At 31.9% G+C, this 19,092-nt stretch overlaps 2 protein-coding genes across 7 annotated transcripts in view; both read right to left on the bottom strand.

Annotated features, from left to right (window-relative positions):
- LOC107453173 (histamine H1 receptor-like) overlaps positions 1–19,092 on the bottom strand; it is a 420,328-nt gene that overhangs the window by 261,862 nt on the left and 139,374 nt on the right. For 3 of the 6 annotated variants that reach the window (XM_071184615.1, XM_043047827.2, XM_071184617.1), the window contains exons 2-3: positions 7,666–7,755; positions 5,628–5,717 (exon numbers count right to left, since the gene is read on the bottom strand). The exons of 1 other annotated variant lie outside the window; for it this stretch is intronic. The gene's annotated coding sequence lies outside the window, so the exon portion shown is untranslated. The remainder of the gene's footprint in view (positions 1–5,627; positions 5,718–7,665; positions 7,756–19,092) is intronic. 2 more of the 6 variants (XM_016069880.3, XM_043047828.2) reach the window with 2 other exon arrangements.
- On the bottom strand, positions 1,784–3,256 carry LOC139426285 (general transcription factor II-I repeat domain-containing protein 2A-like). The gene has a single exon (XM_071184486.1). The coding sequence runs from the start codon at positions 3,254–3,256 to the stop codon at positions 1,784–1,786; it is 1,473 nt and encodes a 490-aa protein (XP_071040587.1).

Here is a 19,092-nt window from a genome sequence, read left to right as displayed (position 1 = left end):
TAGCCTTGTAATTTTGAACCAATCCAGAAGACAAGGAAACTCCTGGATCAGTACCCCCAGAGGTATTGATTTGTTGTGGGAACATGGAGGACTTTGATACTCGACAGATTTAACGTGCATCAGTCAACATTTACTACACGGGGAATCTTCGGCCGGCGAGGATCGAACCCACGACCTCTTGGATATGGGCCCAGCGCCCTACCGACCAGGCTATCCCGGCCCTTCTCATTGATGTTTGTCCTTTTTCATATCCTTCCCCTATGTACGTGTTTCACAAAATACTTTTCCTTCTTCAGTATTCATATTTATACTGAAATCACCGCCAAGACAGTCATTATACGTTATTAATAAAAAGAATATAAAAATACTTTAAATTATTATGATGTAAATACGTTAAAAATGCATGCTAGTAAAAAGAAAAAGAAAAACAGCAGCGGTCGCCACAGCAACGCATGCGCATTGTTTACTATTACTCTTGAACACAGTTGAAAAGTGTGTGGACGCCATCAAATCCAAATCAAGACCCATTTTGCCGATGGGTAACAAAATATCTAATCAATCTCAAACAGTTTTGTTCATTCAACTGAACAATTAAATCAAAAATATCTGCGTTTTAACTTCTAACATTTTAATGTTCAATCTTCTAGCATGAAAACGTTAAACAAATATATAACAATCACATTTAATGTTGAGGCTTAAACCTTCTGGCCAAGATATTTCAAGATAAGATTTTAGCTACAAATGCCTCCAAATTGATTGAGATAAATAAAAAGAGATTCATTAATGTATTCCCCTCAGATATCAACAACAAAACGAGCGGAAACAAATAAAAACCACGTTTCAAATCGCCGATAAAGAAGAAAAAAAATTGCTCAAAATAACAGAATAATAGAACAACCATGTCAAGTTCGATAAAGGAAACATATAGAATTACAGTAAACATAGTTTCAAAATTCTTTTCTTTATATCCCCTAAGTCAATTACATTATTCTAGGGTTTAAGAGTTTTATTCACAGAATAAATTTTCATTGTATTTCACACAGGCTGACGTTTCTATTTGAACGTTTGCCAAGAAATTGCGCTGATAAAAGCTCCACTTGAGACTTAAGACTCGAAAAGAAACTGGATAATCTCATATTTTGATCTTGATGTAAAGACTTTTATATTATGAATCATGAGATGCTTTACTTTCTTTCGACAAATGGAAACTATCACCATCTCTGCCAGATAAAGTCAATGAACGCCTAAACATATACCAGCTTAGATACTTATTATTATCTTTTTCTATTCCTCCGAACTTAAGACTTTTATAACAATGCTCTGCCATTGAATTCGTTGTATTATAGATTTCAACCAAAGAAACATCCTTTTAAAGGCACTGGGTAAAAAAAAATTATAAATTAATTATAAATTATTTTTATAATATGAGTAGACATTTATTTTCAAAACAATAGCATCAAGAACGAAGGTTTAAATAAATAAATAAATGATAAAAAAGTGTTGAAACTAACTTTTCAATTACGAATGAAACGTTTTTTGATATATATTTCTTCGATCAATCCATAAATGTAAGGACACTCTCGTGTGATTGCTGAACCAATAACTACATGAACTAAATCAGGGGTCGGCAACCTGTTTGTCCTTAAGGGCGCAATACTAAATTTGAAAATCACCGAGGGCGCATATTTTACAGATAATCAATGGGTATAAATAGACATTAAAAAAAAAAACAGATTTTTTATAACTTTATTTTGTTGGTGTCATACATAATGATACATATAATTCAGTGTGAAACTTGGGTGTCCATATTTTCAGCTAATTTCTTATAATTGGGGATATATTTAGAGTTCCCGGTCCTTAAACAATTATCTAAATGTGAGTCATTAAGCTTTGTTCGATATGTTGATTTCAAATATTTCATATTTGAAAACAAAGACTCGCAATTGTATATTGTTGCACAATATGAATAAATTTTTAGCACACATTTCCCTAAAATAGGATACTTATTTTCATCGACTAAGTTCCAAAACATTTTATCATTACTATGCGCTTTTAAAATAATATCACTTTGCAAGTTTATTATTTCTAATTCTAGATCTTCGATATTATGAAGATCGAAATACACTGAAACTATTTCAAGGACATCATCTTCAGTAACACTGAATGGATTTATGAAAAATCTTAGAACGGGTTCTAATGCTGCAAAATCTTCAAATCTAGAAGAAAACTCTTCTATTAGCTTATCTATAATTTCTAAATATGATGTAGCAGTAAAATTTTCATTATTCAAATTTAAACTCTCAACAGTATATTTTATATTTGGGAAATGTGATAATGATTTTTTCAATAGATGGGATTTCAACAACACTAACTTGCATTTGAATGCATTTACTGCACTAATCATGTCAGCGATATGCTGATTTTTCCCTTGTATTTTTAAATTTAATTCATTCAACTTTGCCGTTATATCTGTCAGAAATCCGAGGTCGATTAGCCAATCCTTATTTTCTAATTGCTCGTAAAATTCGCCTCTTGATGCAATAAATTCCTTTATTTGTGGCAAAAGCATGATAAACCGCTCAAGTATTTTACCTCTGCTCAGCCACCTCACTTCAGTATGTAAAAGAAGATCTGTGAACTGAACGTCCTCATCTTCTAAAAGTAATTTAAACAATCTGTGTTGCATAGCTCCCGATCTTATGGAATTAATAATTTTTGTTACTATCCTAAATACGGGTTGAAAACCGATTGTTTTTGCGCATAACATTTCCTGATGTATGAGGCAATGATAAGAAATAAATTTCGGGAATAAGGAATCCTGTCTACATAAGGCAATAAATCCTTTTTTCTTACCAGTCATCGCTGGTGCCCCGTCTGTTGTAATTGACGATAACTTTTGTACAGGTAATTTTACATCTGTTATATACTTTTTAAAAGTAGAAAAGATATCTTCTCCTCTGGTGCTTCCTTTTAATGGCAGAACTTTAAGGAATTCTTCTTTTGTAAAATCAGAAAATACCATCTTCACGCAAATTGCTAATTGTGATATATTTGTCACGTCTGTCGATTCATCCATCTGTAGCGAAAAGAAAATACAATTTTCCATATAATTTGCTAATTCTGCCTCCAAATTCTCCGCAATTACTTCAATTCTTCTAGTAACAGTTCGTGCTGATAATTGCAACGTGTTTATAGCTGAAACTATTTCCTTTTTATTTTTAAATTCTTCAAAAAGTGAATCAGCAGCTTCTAACATGGCTTCTTTCACTAATTCTCCATCTGTAAATGGTTTTTTATTCTTAGCTAGCAAATGCGATATTTTATATGACGCGATCGTTGCTGCTTTATGTTGTTGCAGTGGTTTAGTAAAAAAACTTTGCTGGTTAGTTATTGAAGATTTTAAAGAAATAATTTTTTTTCTTCTAATTTCAGAGTTCATTGGATAGTCTCTATCAAAATTGGTATGAACGGTCTTAAAATGTCGTTCAATATTACTTTTCTTGGGAATCGCAACACTATTATAACACAACAAACAAATACACTTCCCTTTGTAATCAACGAAACACTATAGATGTTCCCATTCATCGTTAAAATAATATGTTCTTTTTCTTTTACATTTATCCATGAGGGGTGTTAAAACACAAAAAACTAGAACTATAACAACTCTATTTTAAAAAGAAACACAACGTTATTAAACGTTTATTATTTAAAACATAACGAAAGCATAGCAAAGAAGCATTATACCAAAGATAAACAAACAGAAGCTCAAACATGAAAGCAAACTGAAACTAAAACGACAAGTTACAATACAGTCACAGTTAACCTAGCTGATGCGTCAGAAACTACATCAGTGGCGAAAGTAGATCACCCATCCAAACAAGATCACTGTTTAATTTAGGATCCAGTTCATCGCTTTCAACAAAGGGTTTTGAAAGAAAAGAATTATTTCGGATTACTTGGTAGTTTTAAATGCACGGTTTACGCGTGGTCTATTCGAAATACGATCACACACTAACAAAAAATACGTGCGTATTATAAGATACGCTCGAGGTAAGCAAACTGCTAATCTATGCACAATCCTAAACTCAACTGACTACTTGCTGTATATCGCCGTTTGACAGGAGGGACAAGAGTGAGTAAATCGCTCTGGCTATCATACATTTACATTAGTCCAGCGAGGGCGCATTAAAAATCGATCGGGGGGGGGCCGCGTTGCCTACCCCTGAACTAAATCATGTTACAAAAATAGGATGTAGGCTTCTTTTTGCGAAATGTGAGTGGATGTTGAAAGATCGAGTTTGGTATAGTATATCTTTTAAAAAAATATTAATTATAGCTCTTTTTACTTTTTCAGTACGATGGATACTTATCGAAAAATTGACCGTATCCAAACTTTTTTATGCGTGTATATGGTATGTATGTAGCATGCATGTATGTAGTAAGTATGCATGCATGTAGTATGAATACATGTATGCATGTGTGTATATGCAAGCATGCATGTATACTCACATGAATGCATGCATAAAGAGAAAGACTTACTCTTTATCCAGTCACTGTCCATTTTTTTTTCAGTGAACTTTGATATGAAAAAAACTGTTATGAAATGTAATCGACTTAAAGAAAGTTTTGGAGGAGGCCTGACATTAAAACAGCTCAGACATGGCTAAAGCAAAAGCTGCTTAGAAAGATAAGAGTTCTACCTTATATCTGAAATTATCGACTCCAAGCTCATTGAATTTTACTTTCTATTTCTTTTCAGTGAGTGTTTGTTTCTTGAATGTATCCTTATTGCATATCTTCGTGCTCAATTTCTTAAAGATCTAAGACAGAGGGAAAAATACGGCTTAGGAAATATCAGGAGTTTCGTATTTTGTTATTTAAAATTGCATTCCTTAAAATAAAGTAAAATAATAGTGTGCAATGCAATTCAAAATATTTTATACTATTATTAAATAAAATAAAAAAAAATAAACAAATTTATTTACAGATTCATTTAAAAAAGTGGTAAAAGTTGTGATCGCCTTATTACTATCACTGGTTACCCAATGCTTTTTTGTTTCTGGATTGACTCCGTTAAACATTTCAAATCATGGGTTGCATAAACTGTCTCTCTTTGATGTTTGATTTCAAATCTTGCCTATGTTCGTGTTTCACAAAATACTTTTCCCTCTTCAACGTTCATATTTATATTGAAATCATAGTCAAGACAGTCATTATACGTTAGTAATAAAAAGAATATAAAAATACTTTAAACAATTATTATTATGTAAGTACATTAAAAATGCCTGCTAGTGAAAATAAAAACAAAAACAGCAGCGATCACCATAGCAACGCATGCGTGCTGTTTACTATTACTCAAATCCAAACCAAGACCTATTTTGCCAATGTGTTATAACGAGAGCCATATCACTTGATGGGATGAGGTTGAAAATACTTGGGAAGACATGCAACGTGTTACTGACGTTTAAGAAGAAGTTCTCCACTCTCTGCCAAAGTAAAATACTCCATACCGCCAGTTATCTTGAGTACTATCAATATTACGAGTTTAAAATATTTCAAACGTACGTGGAGGAAAAATGAAGGAATAGATATAATTTGTATGGGTGAGAAAAGTATAAAAATCTTACCTCTTTGAAATGAGAATGCTCCTTATTTCCATAGCAACAGATGATCACAGACTTACGGCAGGAGCAGTTCTTTCGTTCAACAAACAGTACCTGTAAACAGAGTGCTTGTTTCGTATTTGTATTTTGTACTTATAATCGAATATTTGCTCGTTTTTCATTTAAATATATATTTTTATATCTGATTATTGTCTCCCCCACTCCTTATCTTTACGACTAATTCATTTTTTATTATTTAACTTCAGTCTGAATTTGTACCTTCATTCCATATTCGTACATATTTCCATTTTTATTCTATATTTTTGCTGCGTATTTCTTAACATTCACGGCGCTTTTCTTTCATTTGCAAAAAAGTTCTCAGTGTGTGAAGTATTTTGTCCATAATATATCGCGCCTAATAATTGAAAACTTTTATTTGCATCTCTTATACTCGAGAAGAAAGTTTATTGAACTTTCTCGTTCGAGATTTAAGATATTTATACACATATATTAAATTTCTTAAATAAGAATTTTTTCTTTTAAAAAAAAATTAAGAATAATAATATTGAGATAGAATAGAAAATATCTCTTGTGTATTCAAGAGAATGTAACTGAAGCTTTATTTCTGTAAGATTTGACGAAAACTGATAACGATATCGAGCATGAAATTTATTTATTGCTTATTTCTTGAAATGAAATCTGAGAAACGTCGCATCCACTGCTGAACCCTATTTTGGAGTCCAAATATTTTCCATTCATATTTTGTAGATTCCAAAAAAAAAATACTTTTTTTTATTTCTATCCAGTGAATAATATCGAATTTCAATATACAAAATAAAGTTCTTGACAATACAATATGTTTATTTTTTTTCGCCAAAAATCTGATTTTTTTTCAAAATTATATATATAAATTTATTTTTTTTAACTCGATAATAAATTTCGTATAATTTCTTATGGATATATTCATGTACTATAGCATGCAAAAAATAAGTAAATATAAATGATTATTGAGAAAGCATCTATGTAAGAAACATTATGTATTGCGTTCTGATGCTTAGTCTTCGAAGATACTCCTGACTTATTGAATTAATGAGTGAGTAAAATTATGGAGCATTTTTTAATTAATTATTGATGAACAATTCTTCTGATTCCCATAAATTCTGGAATGAGACTGCCGATTGATTCATAGAATGATCCAATCTTTGTTGTTTGTGATTGAGATAAATTTATGCAGACTTTTCTAAGGGGTATAACTTAGATTTTAATAAATAATCAAAAGATTTTTCAATTAATTTTAAGCTCGGTACTCTAAATTATTTCTTTAATTTTTTCCCTTTTGATAATATAAAGTAAATTTTACATTCATCGTAGTTCCATTTCCATTTACCCATTATAAATTTAAAAGTTTAATCTGAATTTATTTGTTATTGAAATATTTCCGACATTTTGCGAGCAATTTTATCTGGGATTTCGCTTCGTAGAAATAATCTAACTTTGACAAAGTAGATTTCTACTTTTATAAATGTTGGAGCTAAAATAAAATGCTCCTGCAGTCAAGTTTTCATGTCTTATCTTAACTGTAACTAATTCATAATAATCTACGTTTGTTGTGAGTTGACTAGAATGTGTGGGATGAGAAGCAGAAATCGACATCACGTACGGGTCACCGATGTGGGGAGTTAGTTATCGACCATGTCAACCTTCATCTATGAAGAGGTACCCCACCACAGAATCGAGTTATCTCAAATTTATATACTTGTGAATTGGAATTGTATATTTGTAGTGGTAGATGCACTACAGTTCTCTCCCACCAGACTTTTTTCTGTGATAGAATTCGATGAACGGCATACCACTTGTTTTGTTAGAGCCGGGAGAGCTGTATTAAGATCACCGTACTTTTTGAGGGCTGATAAGGTGAGCTTTATTAAGTTCACGGACGTGATAGCTCCTTTGTTGCCATTGGAAGTCGAGTAAATACGTTGTACGGTATGTGGGATCGAGACTGAGTAGCAACAGCGTGAGGAGGTAGATAATGTGGCAGTCACAAGTATAAAAATCTTACCTCTTTGAAATGAGAATGCTCCTTGTTTCCATAGCAACAGATGATCACAGACTTACGGCAGAAGCAGTTCTTTCGTTCAACAAACAGTACCTGTAAACAGAGTGCTTGTTTACTTGTTTTGTATTTTGTACCAACTGTTCAATGCGGATCATGCATTGAAGTAGGCGTGTTCAAATCGTAGTGGGCGTTTCTGCCAAGGTATGCGTGTTCACATCACGTCCGAAAGTTCCAAATATGGGGAGAGTAGTTATGGACATTGTCTACCTTCATCTATGAAAAGGTAACCCACCATAGAATCGAGTTAACACGTCTTGTATGCTAGGAAAATGGAATTACATTTTTGTAGTGGTATATACACTGCAGTGCTCCCCCACCAGAATTTTATCTGTGATAGATTTCGATAAACAGGGTACCTTTCCATAAATGACGGTAAAAAATTGCCGATAGCAACCAACTCTACAAATGTAAACAAAAAGCATTTAATTTTCAAACTTCATAAAGTAGGAATACTTTACTATAGTAGGAATACTTCATAAAGTTACAATACTTTAACCGCTTCTCTGATTATCCCGAATTAACTCGGGTATGTATATATTGCAAATATTTATTATCCCGAGTAAACTCGGGCATAGAAGAGTTCGTCAATGCGATTTTTTTTATCACGATTTTATTCGGTCGGAAGAGAAACAAAAAATAATAATTATCTGCTTTGATAAGTTTGCCGATTTTTGTTTAGGAGTTTTACTATTTGTGGGACTGCAGACGTGTTTTGTACAATTGTACAGGGTGTTCCAAAATTCTCTTTACAACTTCAAAAATTCATAACTTCGAAAATAAACAAGATATTTATATTCTGTCTTTTGCGTGTATTACTGCAACTAATAACGTTTTGTTTAGTTCACTTCAACATGCGCACCATTGGTGGCCCTAAGCACTTCCAGTTGTAATCAATTTCAAGCCAGGTGATGTAAAGATAATTTTGGAACACCCTGTATATACGATAGTTGATGATTTTACAGATTAAAAAAAAAGAGTAAAAAAAATAGCGTTCGTGAGCGAAGGTTAAAGTAATGCAGATGATTTTTCAGATGAAGATATGAACAAATACTCGAGATAATTTGAGATAGTAAACTGATGGTATATTAAATATTTTTTACACAAAAAAATTTTAAATGTCAACTTAGAGCTTGTGTATTATGTTTTGTTTAAGTTCCCTGTATTTATGAATGAAATAAAAAAAAATATGTTGACTGTTTGCATTTTTTTTTCCAAAATAATTAGTTAGGGAAACACGGTTAAATGAACTAAAAATGTTTTTAAAAAAAAGGGGGGGGGAACTTTTTATGAATAATTTTAATCGTTTACTATTTAGAGCAAATATTTATAAAAACAAGTCTTCAAATAGATTCAAAAGGGCGAGAAAAAAAATTATTAATTTAATAAAAACTCAGGAATGGATTTAGATAAACGGTCAAATTATAGAACTCACTCAAATTACTGAACTAAACGTTTAATTTAAAGTTAGTTTGCATGCAAATAATTACTTTTAGGGTGTCTTCGACAAAACTTGTTTCGTGTAAAATAAGCTTTAGTACCATAATGAAGATAATTATACGTATTTTGGACTAAAGTCTTCAACTTTCAAGAAACTTTCCTAGATAACAGGCTTTTACCGAGACAGGATAATCGGATTTACCTCTAAGTAAGTTAAACGGCGTTATATTCATTCTCATAATAGCTTTTCATGTCGCTCTCTTAACTAGGATGAAAACTTCCAATACTCGCGCTTCAAATGATTCAGTAAAAAATGAATAAGAATGGGAAATATTTTCATTCAATTATTTATTTTTTACAATATTTGATAATTTTTTTGTTTCAGTTTTAAAATAATTACAATAGTATGTTATACTGTATATTGCAAAATATTAAATTACTACATTGTGATAGTTACATTAAAAAGTATCAAAATTCGATCACGAGATCTATATTCCGTTTCAAATTCCGTTGCGTCATAGGATTTAAGTAATCATCCACAACTGCATATACAGAAACCGGTTTGCACTTGTTTACGTTCCTGTATCAATGGGTTAACATAGTAATGCAATACGTTAAAAATAAATACAAATGGGAGGTATATAAAAAATCTCCTGAATAAAAACCCATTACATGTGTGTTTAACTATAAAAGTATTGTCTATAAATTCGTGCAAAAAATTTCATCATTAAAACTCTACAATCCGTCTAATAATTTAATCTTATAATTATAATATACTAATATAATGCTTGATATGATAAGTATTTTATATTTGTATAATATATCATCTAGTTTATCCTATCGTCGAATTTATATTATATATCGTCACATTTAACCCATTGATACACTAACGTAAACAAGTGCAAACCAGTTTCAGTCGTGCAAAAGCAATCAAGCTGTATAGAGTATCAAATGATAATTAAGATTTTACATAGAATCTTATAGTGCGTCTAATAATTTGGGTAGGGACTATAGATATATAGAATATACGGAGTTTTTATTAACATACTTCAAATCAAAATGTATTTTTTTAAAAACAGTTAAGGACCTTGATAAAGGTAACTTTTTGACTTCAGTGAAGCTCGAATTATCTTTATTTTAGTCTAAATTAATGCATCTAATATTAACTTAAAAAAACTAACTGTTTTGGGATAAATATAATATCCCGTTTTCCTTAATTCTTTTGCCCAATTAACAACTCTTATTTCCGACTTGCTACATTGACCGTCTCTCAGTTCAGCTACGAAATAAAAACAAAATATTAATATGTTTCTTGTTTCTAATCATAACAATAGTATCACATAAATCAGAGAAATATCCTTTTCTGCTTTAATCAGCCTATTGAATGCATTACTTCAAAGCAGAAATGTAATCGGAATAATAATAAGCTTTTCTTCGAAGAAGCATTCTTTTCTATTAAGAGTGTTCTCTCCAGATAAGATGGATTCTTCAAACTTTGATTGTATTCCTGCAATAAGAAGTGACTCTCTTATTTTTATATATAATTAATATTTTTCATTCTAGATAATTCTAATTAATTTATTTTGACGCGATCAAATTTCTCGCTTATATTTGAAAAGAATTAAATTCATTCGAAAATGCATTAGATTGTTAAAGAATAAAAATAAAATCAAAAATTCTAACTAAAATTGCATTATTTAGTTTAGAGATGGGTCTGAACCTGTCTATCAATCCTGTCTATAAACTTAAAAGTATACATTTTGATGGATCTTACCCGCATTTGCGTCACATGCAGATTAAGGCCGCGGAAACCTTCCATGGTTAACCTGACGGCAAGGTGACACTAACCCATGATCCGGCCAGTCGACCAGCCGTCGCTGGGATTCGAATCCGGTTCACCTCATTGGAAGGCGAACGCTGTATCCAATCGCCTAAGCCACCGGTATACCTGCTTAATTTATTAACGTAAAGCCACCGATAAAAGCAAAAAACGACACTAAAAAAGAAATAAAATTATTTTGGCTTTATTTAATTGTGTTGGTAGACACCTTTCAATTTAGTGCAAAATTTTATTGTATTGTTCTGTATCATCAGAATTGGCACGACAGCCCTTTGTGAGCCTGGGCCTTCCTCAGAAGCTTTTCCCATTCTTCCCGTCTCCCAGCAATTGATTTCCAGTTCTTTAATTCTGTTCCTTATTTCTGGAATGTTCTGCATACTGATTTATTAATTATTTCTTTTTTTTAAACCCATACGAGGAACGATCGTTTAGGTAGAACTAATATAAGTATTACTTCTCTGATAATATCTAAAAAGTGTAAAAAAAAATGCATAACATAAAAATGAAATTCGCTGTCAACCTATTTGAAAGCTTTCCTATAGTCTTTAGAAAAAGCAATTTTAAGAAATAAAAACTTAAATAAATAAAACGAAGAAAGTTGCGTACATTTTTTTTTTAAAAAACTTTCAAATCCCATAATAGAATCTCTCAAAATTTCAATCTAAGGTTAAAAATATTTTCAAAACGCATTAGAATAGTACAAAAGTAATATCTTACGTAAACAAATTTGCTCTACGGCTTCATGAAATGACAGCAGTAAAAATTCCTGTTCCAACTCTTGAACAATAATATAGTTTGTGTAGTTAAGTCAGAACTGATTCTTTAACTTTTGGTATAGTACTTGAAACAAAGAATTGAATTAAAAATTCTTCATCTTGGTTCCCCTCCAGAAACAAATAAATGTAAGTTTTCTGGAATGATTCCAACAAAAGTTAAACTCGAGAAAATAGCGAAAGATAAATCAGTAGCAATCAAATAAAGAACGTAATTTAATTGGTGATTTAACTTTTCTTTTCAAATAATAATATATTATAGAAATATCAAGTTGTCAAGAAATTGTTCTTGCTTAAAGAAATGACTATTTGTGGAAGAGGTTACGATGAATTACCATGAGCTGAAAATGTTGATTGATGTAGTTACAATTGTCCATATATTGTTATTAACAAGCAATTTTATTTAACAAAAATCGTAAATTGCTTAATAAAGAATCAAATTAGAATAAAAGAAAAGCTTTATTTTTTACATTCATGTTGAGCTCCAAAGTAAAGATTAATCTCAATTTTTAATATAAATTTAAATTATCAAATTATAAATTTGGAAAATGGCCCTGAGGTTGTGACTGCAGACGGGAATCAAAAAATCAATCCACCAAGACATCAATAATGCGAGTATTATGTATACGTTAGAAATGGCTAAGATTTTTTGGAGCAGGTAATTTGTACCTGTTATTTAATCATTCCTGTTATAAAAATATCAGGTTACTTCCAGAGGCCTGTTTCAAAATACTAGACAAAAATTTTAATTCAATTATCTTGCCTAAAATTTATTTTTCAATATTTTTATGATGTTTAAATTGTTTTTTAGCCATATCTGTACAGTTTAAAATAAGAAGAAAAAAAAGGAAAATAAGTTTTATTAATGCGATTGATAGAGGGGCGTCGCCAGACATTGCGATGGGCCCTACAAGTTTTCTATTTCTGCTAAATCTCTAACAAAGTAGATAACTCTGAAACTAGTTATATTTTTTTATTTAAATAACTCTAAGGGATGTGTTTTTTCTTCCAATTTATTTTCTAAAATGGACAAAATAAAATTTTTATTCCATTATTATAATTTTTAGAGCTGTTTTAAATTTGATAATTTAACGAGTTACTTTGCTGAAATCAAATGTTTTTATACAGCCTATTTTCTAAAAATGTTTTTATTTAGCTTATTCCCTTTAGTTCAATAGTTTGTATCTCTTTACATAGTTTCTTTTATTTATTTATTATTTATATTTTATTTTGCATGGTGCCACTAGAACTGCAATCATGAACATCGCCTAGGCAATCTTGTATATGTTTGGGGAAAAAATTCTACGATAGGGAAATCCTAAATTTTTTTTATTTAGGAACAATATACATTGCAATATTGCAAAACTTTTTTAAATTCTCTAAGCTTTCTCAATTATTTAATGCTTGTTAAAACGATGCAAGTTTTGTAAAAGAATTCTGTCTGTGTCACTCATTTTTCCTTAAAATGCATTTTAAAAGAACTATATTTTGTAACAAAAATTATTGTTTCTATTAATATTCATTATATTTGATTACAATAACGAAAATGCTTTTGGAAGTATTTTCGACCATCAGAAATTACTTATGAATTATAACTTTTGAACTGTCTGATCTACTAAAGTATAATCATGAAAAGAAATATATATATATATACATAAAAAGGATGAAATATAGTTTTTTCACCGAGCCTATAAACAATAGAGAATAAAAGATAAATTAGTATATAATTGCTTTCATATTGTTTAAAAAATTAACAAGAAAAAAACTTCGCGATATTTTTAACAACTTTGTCAAATTAATAGAAAAATATGTAACTGCTTCAAAAATACCTGCCATTCTAAACTATGTTTCAAATATAAAAAAGTTGAATTTTTTTTCGTAGACCTGTTATTTTGGAACATGTATTTGGAACAGGTATTATTTTGTATCGTAACAGCTGTAACCTGCTATTTGAAAATACTTGTTATTGCCCATCACTAATATACGTGAGGAAGGTTTTCGGAAAGGAATCCATGTATTGGCTATTAATTGATTAAATTTAATGCCAAGGCTCTTTTACTAAGCCTTACGCATTCAAATCTGTTGGCGGAAAAGAAAGCGTGAGAAATAATAGAGATTTTTAATGAAATCAAAACGTTTAACAACCCTATAACGGCTTTTCGAATTCAGTCATATGTAGTGAGGCATATGTAGTGAGACATATGTAGTATCAGTATGTTGTGTCAGGCATATGTAGTGAGAATCTCTAGAAATAGATTTTATTCTGCAATCAATTCAAGGTTGAGGTAAAAAAAAAAGATTGCAGATTATATTAATGATTTGTATTTATTGATAAAGTATTAAATAAGATAATGATTTGATTTTTAAATGTTAGGAAATATGTTGTGAATAATTTCAGCTTCACAGAAGTAATAATAAAATAATTATTTCAAGAAAAAGTGAAAAATTATTCCAAAAAATTTTTCTGTTGGGCAGCTTCCATACACATTGAGATAATTCTTTTTTTGAGTTTTGGTTTTCTTGTTAAAATCACACTAGAGAAAACTCGAGTGGAAGACAATATTGGCCCAAGCGCGCTGTAAGCTATCACAATGTAAATTGGAGGGCATTTGGTTTTAGTATGCTCCCCAATTACCCAACCATGTGTGGTCTTTTCCAAAAACATATACAGAACCGCGATGGCTGAGGTGATAGAGCGTTCGCCTTCCAATGAGGTGAACCGGGTTCAAATCACAGCCATAGCTGTACTATACGAATTCCGCATCCAGCTTGCACTGACTACAGTGCTGACGTGAAATATCCTCAGTGGTAGACGGATCATGGATTTAAGTCCCTTTGCCGTCAGGCTAACTCTGGGAGGTTCTCGTGGTCTTCCTCTCCATGTAACGTAAATGCGGGTTAGTTCCGTCAAAAAGTCCTACACAAAGGCAAATTTTTCCCTTTGCTTGATCTATGCTAATTCCTTTGTCTTCTGGATTAGGATCAAAATGACAAGGCTACGGAGTTGAACATTAGTAGTCGTAAACCCAAAAAATTGGGTCGTCTGTTCAACGACGGTTGAAAAAAAAAATGCATATACAGTGAAAACTCGATGTAAACACGGAATTCCACTATTACGTCAAATTTCTAAGTCACCTTCCACCGTTACAGTAAAAACCATTTTAGGTTAATACGTTTTTCTGTTGTTTAAGTAATCAATAATTATAGAAAAAAATATTAAAATGCAAATTTATTTTTATCAACACAAAGAATAAAATCTGGTAAAATTACAATACTTTATAGTAATGCCATTTCTGGTAAAAAAAGAAAAAAAAAACTAAATTTTGGTTATAAAAAACACAAGATATGGTATTTAAACTATTCATTTTGTAATTTTTCCGTTCACATAATAACATTTTACGGGAAATTCTGATTTTCAAAATCCCGCCCTGGACTGATCGTAAATATACGGTTCCCAGTAGAACACCAGGGTCAAGCATCACTGGTTGTGGTCTGTAAGCGGATGGGTGACCACTTTGATCAACCAGTGTAGGGATCGAGGGTGCACGGTATGGGTCCTCGTTAAGTTTTATCTAACTGTTCTTCCTTAAAGTGCTCGACTTCGCTTGCAGGTTGTCGGACTACCAAAGCAGGGAGGTCATACCCTCTGCAGAGGATCAAATTTGCAATAGCATGTCTTAGGATCATCCTCAGGGATGTTTCCAAGACCAAGGCTAATAGCCCATTGTGCAGCTCTAGTGTGACGTAAATAAAGTACATAACTACCTAATTTTTAAAATTTTAGTTCGTATTATCACGTATGGGGTACAAAATAGAAAACTGAAAGAAAAAAAATTAAATAAATAAATGGTTTTTATCCCATACTCTAAGGTAGTCATGATTAAGTTGCCAAATGCAACCAAATTTTGTGGCTTATTATTTTTTTAATTTCCAATGAGCTGCACAATCAGTCTTGCCGATTATGCCTAGTGCGTTCTCCAGAGGTGGTATCCACTTTTTCAGGACCACCACAACGGGTGAGATACCGTTGGTCATGTTAATTTTGGACATCCAGTTTCTGCCACACTAGATGGCAGCACCGAGACTATTTGGATGCTAAAGTGCACTAGGAATTTAATTTTGTAGCTTATTATAAAATTATATTTTAAGGATAATTTTAACAAAATCATTACCAAAGCACTTCGGTAAAAATGATTGAGCTTTTTGGGGTTCCCATAAAAGACTAAGAAACAAGATAAATTTTGCTCTATTTTTTTCCTCTTTTGAGTATATTTTTTTTATCTCAGTTGCATCAATATCGAAAAAAGAGCTTTCGACAATTTTTAAAATTTCAGCCTATTTTATTAAAGCAATATGTGGGCGAACAGAAGCTAATTTATTTATTTTTCCTTACAAAAGACAATTTCTTTTGCTATTTTTAGAAATTTTCACTTGTGAAGAATGTTAATCACATTCTTTTCAAGTCCTCTTATTCCTTTTCTTGCCAACTTACTGTTTTAAAAATCAACATACACTGTTACAAATAACCTTAAACGGTATTACCTTTGCTTTTTTGCAAATTGTCATTACAATTTTAAAAACTTATTCAAACATTTCTGTCATTCTTAAATTACAGGGCTATTTAATTTAATCTGTTGGAAAAAAACAGCCCATTGAAAATCAAAATAGTTGTTTGAAATAAAAGAAATCGTAAATATTAGGTCGAGACATAAGTAACTCTCGATGCAGTTAAGTAGAAATCTATTGTTCGTATCTATCTACTATGAGTAACCATAACAACCGGTTTTTGTCTTCACTCTATGAACGAGGCTTCAGTTAGTCTTTTGTCAATGGTTTTGTTCGTTACACGTTACATTAAACTGGTTTCTTTTAACCTCTGAATTCAAACATATTCGTCAATGCCTTGGGAATTTAAATAAGGCAATAGTGCAAAGGCGACAGTTGAAAAAAAATATGCAATGTATATGGTAAGGGACTAATAACTGATCGGGCAGTTAGAAATCAGTTTGTTAAATTCCGTTCTGTAGATACGACCTTAAAAGACGAACCGAGGGTGGGACGTCCTTCCGACTTTGACGACAACCTTTTAAAGGCAATATTGGAGCAAAATCCACGTCAACCAACGTAGTATAGCAGAAGGGTTGAATAGATCACAATCAACGGTTTTATTTTATTTTATAACCGTCGACGAACAATCGACCTAATTTTTGGGTTTACGACTGCTAATGTTCAACTCCGTAGGCTTGTCATTTTGAACCAATCCAGAAGACAAGGAAACTCCTGGATCAGTACCCCCAGAGGTATTGATTTGTCATGGGAACATGTAGGACTTTGCGACTCGACAGATTTAATGTGCATCAGTCACCATTTACTTTACGTCTTCGATCAAAGGGGACAGAACCCATGAACTCTCTGACATGGGCCCAGTGCCCTACTAACTAGGCTATCCCGGCCTCCACAATCAACTGTTAACAGCCACCTGGAAAAATTAGGGAAAGTCAGCAAGTTTGAAGTATGGGTACCTCACAATCTCGGGGAACAGAACAAAGAAGATCGCCACAAGTCTGCTCACACGAATAAACAGGATTGTAACAGGATATGAAAAATGGACAATATAGTCTGCAAAAGACAGTGGATTGATAAGGATAAACCACCCTTACCAGATCCGAAAACAAACATCCATGACAAAAATATTGTGTGCATGGTGTTATTGTCAAGAAATATTTCACAACGAGTTGTTGAAGTCGAATTTAATGATTACTGCTGGTAGATACGTTCAGCAGTGGCAAAGAGTGCAAGAGAAACTCCATGAAAAACTTCCTGCACTCGCCAATCGCAAAATAGTCATTCTTTTACACGACAATGCACTGCAACATACAGCAAGGGTGACTCAAGAAAAAATTCCTGAGCTTGGATGGTCTGTTTTACCACATCCACCTTACACCCCTGATCTTCCCCCGACAGACTACCACCTTTTCTGTTCCTTACAAAACTTTTTGAATGAAAAAACCCTCCATTCTGAAGAGCAAGTCAGGCAGGCTGTCCGTTCAAACTAACCACATTTGACAAGGAAGGAATTGATAAACTGTCAGAAAGATGGGAGAAGATTATAGATAGTAGTGGCGAATACATAATAAATTAATATAATTTTGTTATTCAATGAGAGAAAAATAGATGTCTGATAAAAATAACGGAAGTTACTTAAGACTCGACCTGATATATCTAGTGGTTGAGGATCAAGCCAGCTATAATGAAAAATATATCTGTTATTATGACTAGTCGCTGTAACGGACCTTTCTTACATAGGTTTTTGAATCAACAGAACGTGTATTTTACGTAAAGTTAAGAACTTTTGAATTTTGTAATAATTAAGTTTAAAATTCCATGACCATCCATTTGTGTTTTATTTCATCAATTTAAATATCAATAAATTGCAGATGCAATCAGCTCACAATTCAAATAGTCCATCACTTGCTCCGTCCGAATTCCTATTTTTGTTTTCTCAAACTTAACTAAAACTCACTTTAGAAATGATTAACCTGCGGCCAATAATTAAAGATCAAGTCTCCGTGGAACTGTTTTCCGGAAATGTTGCCCGCAGCTTTCTGGAAAAGTTTCTTATCAATCGCAGTCCCTAGAGGTCCCCCTCCCCTTCCTTTTTAATACTTACAGAACTAATTTGAGTTCTAGAATTTTCGGATGAAAGCTTGATTTCAGATAAACTGAGAGAACTAATGACTTGGTTTTCGGTCATTGCGGTAGAAACATAAAAGGAGAAAAATCGGTAGATCATCCGCTTGAGTGAACTTCTCGATTTGAAATTTCCAGTCCTAATACAGAAAAGAATATTTTCTGTTCGAATGAAGAAGAAATAAAAGGGTGAAATCAAATCTCAACCAGTTTCTAAGTTTAAACATTCTTAATTACTTCTCATAATAATCGATCTAAAATTCCTCAGAATTTAGTAAATCTATATCATCATCGTTACAATCAAATTTTAAATACAGTGAAGGTAAGTTTCAATGACAATTCATAATAGCAGACGAAATCATCTTGGTTGCGTCGTTAATACCAAATACAAATTTTTTAATGTTAAATTGCAATAAAAAGACTAAAAAGTGAATGAGACACATGTATCTGCTTTTCTTTTATTTTGAACCATTATTTTGGTTTGAAGAACATATCTAGAGGTGCACCTTTTTTCGCATTGTTGCATAACCATCTAAAATGTAGGAGTAGGGGAGAGTGGGGTCAATTGTAACATTTTTTACTTAACTATTTTTAAATAACAAAAAATCCATGTGGTTATCAGGAAAGTAC

Source organism: Parasteatoda tepidariorum, chromosome 8 (genome assembly GCF_043381705.1).
Source record: "Parasteatoda tepidariorum isolate YZ-2023 chromosome 8, CAS_Ptep_4.0, whole genome shotgun sequence".
In the NCBI taxonomy this organism is placed as follows: domain Eukaryota; kingdom Metazoa; phylum Arthropoda; class Arachnida; order Araneae; family Theridiidae; genus Parasteatoda; species Parasteatoda tepidariorum.
This window is presented reverse-complemented; position numbering and strand designations above follow the sequence as displayed.